Raw genomic sequence first — 8,693 nt, 5'->3', positions numbered from 1 at the left:
ACTGATACGGTTTTATTAGCTCGCCATGAGATAACACAATGGTACATTGTTTGGATTTTAAAAATAGCACCACTAAGTGTCATTAACTGCACTTTGAGTGTTTGAGTAAGATATTGGTTGAAGTGTAAACTGAAAAAGGACTGATCCCCTCATCTTTAATTCGGTAAAACAAGGAACATGTTTAGAATACATTATGAATTCAACTTTAAAAGGGAGGTTTAAAAATTCCACTTATTATCAGTATTGTGTATGTGTAATGCAATTGTAATATAGTACAGAAAACCAAAGTGTTTTCAATAGCTCTTTTATCATTCAGACACATTTTTTCAAGCCATTTTTTTTTATAAATAAATCACATATAAGGTAATCAGAGCACTGATTTATGTAAAGACACATCATTTTAACTTTTCTTTTGAGTTAAGAATATGACAGCATATTACAATGGATGTACTGTGTGCATTATAAGTTGTCTCGTATAGTCTAACATTGCAAGGTATTTCAGGGTTATGCATGTCAGTACGTCCATCCAGCAATGGCACGAAGATGAAAGCCTTCCATTTCACTCTACTTGCTGAACTGAGTCTAGTTTTCCACTAATGCCATGTAACAACACTTTAGGCATTACGATTGTATTGTCACCATGAATCTACATTTTCATAAATATTGTTTAAAACAGTACAGCCATTTATTAAAAATAGGTAGAAAATGTGGAATCAAGCCCTCAAAGTTCTTTTTTTTTTGTTTTGTTAGATTATGAATGGAAACAGTTATAAATTAATCATTATAATCAAATTTGAAAATTTCGTCAATTGAAATGAACAACTTACAGGTTTAAAATATCATTTTGATAAATAATGACATCACAGATCATACATAGTTTAATTGTGGAGGGGGAAAGACAACGTACTGTACTATAGCTTTGCATCTTAAAGTGTGATACTTCCACCCGTTCTCACTCCAAACGCGTAAAATACGGACGTTTGGACAGGGACTTTCACCCAGGAGAGCGGGGGGGGGGTTGTGTCCCGCATGTGTCCTTCGCCGTCCTGTTATTGCTGCGTGTCAGGGAAGCCGTTTTCTTCTTTAACCGGCCCGTTATTCCCGCGTGTCACGGAACCGTTAGCCCACCCACGACCTTTTCCTAAACCCAACCACGTCAAAATGGACGCCAATGGTCTCGACCAAGCGTTATATGTGTTATATGACGCTAAAGGAGACGACCAAGCACAATAACGACAAAGGCACGTGACCAAGCGTCCATATTTTACAAGATTGGAGTGAGAATGTGTTGCAAGATACTTTAATACTGTTATATCCCTACCAGTTCTCCTGTGGCACAAGATGAAAGCAAGAATCAGACAATACAGAAAAAACAACAATAGTTTATTTTAACCATATTTTGTGTATGAACTACAAACTCTGGTTTCTATAATCAATCTCCATATCTTTTAAAGGTCATGAAAGAATGCTTACATGAAAATCAATCTCTTATTCTTTTACAGCATGTTTCTCTTTTTCACTATTAGAACAGGTTGTAAAATCAAAAAAATAAAATAAATAAAAAGTTTTTTATTTTGTTTTATTCTCAAAATGTATTTTATATAAATCTACCACTAGAACAGCATTCCCCCTCAGTAAAAAGAAAATTATGTGAAGAAAAAAAAAAAAATATTGACCAAAAATATTTAGATACCATACATACATGAGACAGCTTGACTAAAAATGCAACAAATTTACCATTTCAATTTTCAGACGATTTACCTCTAACCAAAGGCAAAAAGAGAGGATGGTTAAACTCTTACATAAACTAAGTGGAACTGTGATCTGCATCCCACCGCTAAGAACTCAAACACAAACTAAATGACACACACCCATGTCATTCTATTGTTTACAAATGTGCCAAACTCCACAGAAGTGCAATTATGGGATAAATAGTACACATGATGAGGGGTAATCAATTATCTCATTCCTTCTGGACTCAAATTATCTAGGGGGGGGGTCTTGAAATTTAGGAATCTACCCACCGCCCCCATCCCCCACATCAGTGTTGTGTGCTGCACATTCAAAGTGAATAAATCAATTTATTGAACAAATCTCCAGAATTGTCTTAATGATCAAATTATCTTGAAACTTGCAGTAAAGTGGGTCTCCATACTGAGTGGATAGTGGACAATTACTTCCTGCATTTGTACCACAAATGGTATCAAAGCTCCCATTAAGTCATTTTTACCTACCGGAATACAAATATTATAAAAAGTTCTCTGTAAAATATGAAGGGCAATTTGAGTTTTCATTTTACTACCAGATTACATACAGTACACGGATTATTAAAAAATATAATCTAGGCAATTGTTGTATTACATATCACAAGAGGGTCTTGTGGAAATAGATTATTACCGTACTGTTTAATTCAATTTTCCTTTTTATACAGTATTTTAGTCATGAGATCATGCGAAAGCTACTGCATCTTACTTACTCTGCCTGTTTGAAAAATGTGGATGCATTAAAATATGAGAAGTAGACCATCTTTTAGGTAAAACAAACTGTCTTTCTGTGTAGAAAGCACTCATCCACTAAACCCAAATTGGCTTAAAAGGTAGCTGTAAAAGGTTTCTAATTATGTTTGTTTGTTATTATTCTCCAATGTGGGATAGTGAACTCTTGTCAAACTTGTATTCAGCTGTACTCTGCTTTGTTTAAGGAAGTTGAGAGTAAGGCTAGGCAGTATAGTTCCGGGCGGTTTTGAACAATAGAAGGGCTAGAGGGAGGTCGGTGCCGTAACATGCATGGATCTACAAACAATACAGCTCGTAAGCTTGACAGTGTTGTGTTTAAACCAAATGGTGAACTGTGACTGCTGATAACAAACTGAGCATGCAGATGGACAGCAGAGGTGTTGATTATTCAACAGGGCTAATTTGAGAAGTGTGCACCTGTGAAAACCACCATTGCAACCACTTAATTCACTGTAACCACCAATAATCCAAGCCGACAACTTTCAAGCCTACGGAAGATATGTGTGTGTTTTAGGTGGAGGACCACTTCCAGTTTTAAGGTTAATGGAGAGCATGGCGACTCCACAGAAGGTGAATGCCAATATCTCTAACATGAGTTTTTATGAGTCATTCTACTCTATGTATTTCCTAATTGTAACACATTGATTTAATGCAAACTAAGCATGTCAGTGGCCTAACCTTTTTATATATATTAGTGTTGGGGGATAAAAAATGCCTTTATTTCCTAAAAAATAAAGCTGGGGCATATCCCTAAGGGTGTGATCTGACAAATGTCTACCTAACCTCTGCACTGATGGTGCCTGCCACCATTTGTCACAGTGGGGACTTTGAAATGGTTTCCAGGGTATGGGTGCCTGCAGTGCTGTGTTCATCCAAAGCTCATGGGCACATCAATTAAAATGGAAATTGCGTTGACGCAAAGGGATAGGGGGAGAGGCAGGTGCAACACAAACATCTGGTTGATGCCCTATCCCACACATTCACCCCTAAAGCCTCTAGCAGTATAAACCCTGCCGCTCATGGCCAAGTCCTGTGGTTGGCAAGGGTAGGGCGTGAATCTGGGGCTGCCAGGCATCGCCCATGTGAAAATGTGGCACACAGATGACAGCCAATGTGCTCATACAGCTGTATAAAGAGGTTAAGCTCTTTCTTCAGCTCATCAGTTTGCTTCTGACAGCACTCAGTCCAGCAATATTGCAGATGAGGTAAGGGGTCCCTGCATGAAAAAGGTAGCTTCAAAGAAATCATCTTCATATGCCGCATACTACAGCCCTGTAAGGTAAAGGCAAGGCCATGATACATTGGAAAGATTTGAAAGCAATGGATTTTTTCCAGAATTTAAGAGATTCTACATTCTTCACAATTGTGTAGAATCTAAAGTAGCCATTAATGCTACTCCTGTATCACAACCCTCATAATGTAAATCGGTTTCAATTCAATTAATACATGTTCTCTATAATAATAATCAGAAGACGTCTCTGAGAAATTGGAACTTGAGTAGAAACAAGTAGAGATTAGGGATAATATTTTGCATAAGATGAGAAACACAAAAACTAATCTAGTTTTTTTCATAGTTAGGTAGAATTTAATTGAACTAAAATGCACTTTTAACAGTGAGCCTCGACTTTTACAACAGCAGAACGCAGGAAATTTATCCCTCGTCTATTGGTGACAGAGCAGAGAGTGCGTAACACGTATGTGACAGATATGATCAAACAGTGAATTATGATAAAATGTTGTCAGACAGTTCTGTCGCTCATTGTAACAAGTGTTCAATTCATCTCAATTACAGATGGTCACAAAATGTTTCATCACTTAATCTACAGCTGGAGTAAATTACTTATTTGCACTAGATTCCTTTGATACATGGGGTAAATGAGGTTACTATCTTATCAGATCCAAAGACTGCAGTTTACCAAATAAGAACAAAAATTGGCTTCAGGAGTTTTTCTTCAACAGATTTCTTCAAACAGAGTTTGAAAGCATATTAGTAAACCAATCCCGTGAAATGAGAGGAAGGTGAAAAAAACATGAATTAAGTGCTGAAAAAATAATTGCAGAATACAGTTTTTTCTTGGTTTAACCACAATAGTTTTTTTCTTAAATAAATAACTTCTGTTTTGTAAAGACACTTTTTGAAACAGTAGGCATACCCTAATTCCCAAAGTCACTGAATAAACATCACCAGCCACTGATTTGCCAAACACACAAAGTCTGTTCTTCCATGTTAGAGCCATAGTTCTCACAACCAATTGTCAGTTATGTCCTGTCAGTAATGTCTTCATGTAATTCCATCAGTTTTATAATGTCTCATTTTGAAAAAAAAAGTATTAGATTTGGGTCTCTTGTACATTGTCTTTCGAGCTGGCGCGGATTAACAAAGGTTCGTGCGCTGAGCTGTGTATGGAGTTGATGGTGGAGGCATGGTTGTAAGCAGTCTTATAGGTGTTGTAGTGGTTGAGGTGCTCGTGCTCTAGAGGAGGCAGGGTCAGATGGCCCTCCATGCCCGGGCCTCCTGTTACACAGTCCTCGTCCACATTGATGATCTCAATGGTGCGTGTGGGTGCGTGGTGGTTCTGCTGGTGGTGCTGTTTGCGCATCTTGTAGAAGATGATTAGCATGACTGCTGCCATGAGTGTGATCGCAACAAAGCAGCCAATGATGATCTTGGTGGTCTTCATTACCTCATCCAAGCCATTCAGCGAGCCCTCCCCACCCAGCTCTGTGACGGGGATTGTGTAAGTCTTCTCTGTAGCGCGGGTGGAGAGCACGGTCCGGGCTGTAGTGGTAGTTGTAGAGGTGGGTGAAACAGACTCCCATGTACCAGCAGAGGGTGTGGGCCCCACCTTCAGCTGCACAGCAGTGGTGAAGCCTTCATTATGTGGTGTTTCTATGGTCTCCACTGTCACTGTGGTGAAGTAGCTGAAGCTGCTGTTCTCTGTAGAGGACACATTGAGTGTGGCAGATGCTGTTGTGTTACCCGCAGAATTACTGACCATACATGTGTACGTGCCTGTGTCTTGCATGGTAACATTGGTGAAGTTCAGAGTGCCATCATTCAGCACGGAGATTCTGATCTTGTAAGCACCATGTGTCATGATGGAACCATTGGGTGTAATCCAGCTTACAGAGGTCAAAGAACTGGCTCTACATTTCAACTCTGCAGCGCTTCCCTCTGTCACATTAAGGTCTGTGGGAGGCTCCACAATAACAGGAGCATAACAGTGAAAGTAGTTCTGGTCCAACTCGCCAATGTATCGTCCCTTATGCTGGGTTGGTGAGCTGCAGCGGGCACAGCAGCTGGTGTTTGCTGGCACCATCTCCTTAAGCCACCAGCTTAGCCAGAGGATGTCACAGTTACAATTCCACGGGTTGTGGTGCAAGTGCACCCTCTCCAGGTGATGTAAAGGAGTAAAGAGATCATGGGGCAAGAGGGTAAGGTTGTTATGGGCTAGATTGAGCTCCACTAGTGACTGCAGGTCATCAAAAGAGTTCCTTTCTATGGTCTGGATCTGGGCATGCATCATCCATAACTTCTGCAAATGGATGAGCCCTTTAAAAGAGCCAGGTTGGATGACGGTAAGCTGGTTTCCCGACATCTCCAGCTCATCCAGCTTCACCAGGGGAATAAGGTTGGGAATTTCCTTCAGATTGCACATTCCCAGATTTAAGTAGCGCAGATTGCTCAGCCCTTCAAAGGCCCCCTCAGATATGTAGGAGAGCCGTTTGAGCTCCCCAAGATCCAAACGCCTTAACGAGGGAACTCTGTTGAAAGCATAGGAGGGAATGCTCTCGATGGGGTTATTCCTCAGCCAAAGCTCCTTTAGTTTGGACAGGTACTCAAATGCCCCGTTTGGGATAGTAGTGAGGCGGTTGTCAAAAAGCTCCAAGGTATTGAGGCTGGCCAGCCCATTGAATGCCCCCAGCTCAATTTTGCGTATGTGATTTTTGCTTAGCTGCAGAATCTCCAGATGTCTTAGGTGCTTGAAGCTGTCCACCTTTATGACCTGAATGAGATTTTCTTGCAGATTCAGGTAGCGTGTGTTGGTAGAGATGCCATCAGGGACTTCCCGCAAACCTCGTCGGGTGCAGATGACTTTGCTGAACTGGTTACTACAGGAGCAGACAGAGGGGCATGTCTGTGCACGTACCAGCCCTGCCACCACCAGCAGTTGCAGGGCCAGAAGCACCACAAACAAAGGGTCGGACAAGGCCCGGTTCCACCTAGGACCTCGCATCATCTGCTGCTGCTGAGAGGTCATCTTGTTTAACATTCATAATTTATTGACTGGTCTTCCACTCTTTGGAATGAGGATTTGGGCTCACTGGAATGAAAGAAGAGAGAAAAAACACATTAGATAATTGATCATTGAGATTCCCTTTGATCACTTCTAATAATAAGCACTGTAATATTAATACTAATTTAAAAAAAAAGTGAAATTATAGGAATCCCAAAAAGTCAAAGTTGAAGGCTTCCACCTATAGATATTCTTTAGGTTTGTGTATCTGTTAAAGCCACTAAACACACACACACACACACACACACACACACACACACACACACACACACACACACACACACACACACACACACACACACACAAAACTCGCAACCTTGAGAGTGCCTTATATCCATCTCTGCTTCTGGGCGCACTGTCCTCCATGCACTCGGAATCTCAATCACGTAAAATAAAATCACAATGAAGCCGCCAACTTCTGTGCTTCTGTGTATCTCTGCGGGGGGAGGAAGGGAGGGGAAAAAAAGCAGCTTTGACTGCTGTGTTGTGTGATTTATATTTGAGACTCAAGACATAAATAATAAGGAAGCTTGCCACCCACCAGTCCTTCAATCGAGTTGAGATATCTGAAAATGTCTGATTACAAATTACAGTTCCTCAAAGGCACGTATGTGACTGGAATGTCAAGCAAGCTAGCCAAAATGGTACCGGGGAATTTGTTTGCGTAACTTTTTATGTCTTAAGCCAAAGGAAACTGGGGGAATACAAACAGCGTATTCTTTGATTAAGATTTGCTGTGTGCAAGAGAGATTGATGCTGTGGCAGCAATGGAGTGTGACTAAATGGCAGATGTTTATTTAATTGATTTAGCATATGTTAACTTCCCGTTTTCTATTCAGCAATACCAGTATTCCTCAAAGTTGGTCATGTTTTCATGGTTGCATAGTGAATAATGGCAACAAAAAGTGCCATTCATACAGTATAAATGACAAGCTGGACATAAAAACTTTCACCAGTAAAGCAAAAACCTTAAATCATAAACTGAAGTTTTAAAAGTGACCTATACGTAGAATGACTTACGACGATACAATAATTAGAGGCATAACAGTATCATCATAAGTACTTTCAAAGTGAACACTATACCATATAGTATATCTAAAGTATTGAGATGGTGCTTCTGATTGAATACTACTTCACAGAGTAGTATTAAAATATCAAAACCCAGACTTCCTATAAATCAATTTATATTATAACTTCATAAATAAACTTATCAGCACCTACTGATGTTAAAGGGAGTGAATTATATTTTAACAAATGCATTATTAAACACTAGATAAAAGCTGAAGTGTTCACTAATACATATACAGTAAGGACTTACTTAATTAATGCTGTTGCTGTTACTATTTTAGTAGTGCAATTGCTTGTTGTATAGCTGAAAGATTCATTCAAACATTATTTTCCATCTTTGTACAAAAAGCTGGATTCTTTTCCCTCTGTAAGTGAAAGGCTGGTCAGGTCGGAAGTGAGTCACCCAGCTAACATAGATAAAGAGAAACATTTATAGAGCCTCTAATCTACCTGACGTGAATGTTTTTTGAATGTGGGAGAAAAATGGAGCACGTTCAGAAAATCAATGTGAACATGAAGAAAAAGATGTGCACTTCACACAAAAAAAGTGCTAGAGTTACAACCTGCACTGACATGACAGTGATAAACAGGGTTGTTCATCGTGTTGAGCCACAAATAGCTACAGCAAAGCTGTCCGACTGTCACACAAAGGTTTTAATATAGAAACAGAGTAATCATGTGCACTCTAAGAGACAATTCTTCTTTTGGAACGTGTTTGATGGATAAAGTGAAACAGCTGTCATAAGGTTATCAAAAATAAATGTTGCTATTTTCACTGACTCAAGTGTCGCTGACATTGTGAGTTTACAAA

The 8,693-nt window shown here is 39.7% G+C and overlaps 1 protein-coding gene across 2 annotated transcripts in view; it reads right to left on the bottom strand.

The window, feature by feature from the left end:
* Positions 1-1,079: 1,079 nt before the first annotated feature.
* Positions 1,080-8,693, bottom strand: part of lrrc4ca (leucine rich repeat containing 4C, genome duplicate a) — a 65,357-nt gene continuing 57,743 nt past the window's right edge. For both annotated transcript variants that reach the window (XM_032523956.1, XM_032523955.1), the window contains exon 3: positions 1,080-6,841. In XM_032523956.1, coding sequence (XP_032379847.1) covers positions 4,847-6,790 — 1,944 coding nt within the window. In that variant the 5' untranslated portion in view covers positions 6,791-6,841 and the 3' untranslated portion in view covers positions 1,080-4,846. The remainder of the gene's footprint in view (positions 6,842-8,693) is intronic.

This window comes from Etheostoma spectabile, chromosome 8, assembly GCF_008692095.1.
Source record: "Etheostoma spectabile isolate EspeVRDwgs_2016 chromosome 8, UIUC_Espe_1.0, whole genome shotgun sequence".
Taxonomy (NCBI): domain Eukaryota; kingdom Metazoa; phylum Chordata; class Actinopteri; order Perciformes; family Percidae; genus Etheostoma; species Etheostoma spectabile.
This window is presented reverse-complemented; position numbering and strand designations above follow the sequence as displayed.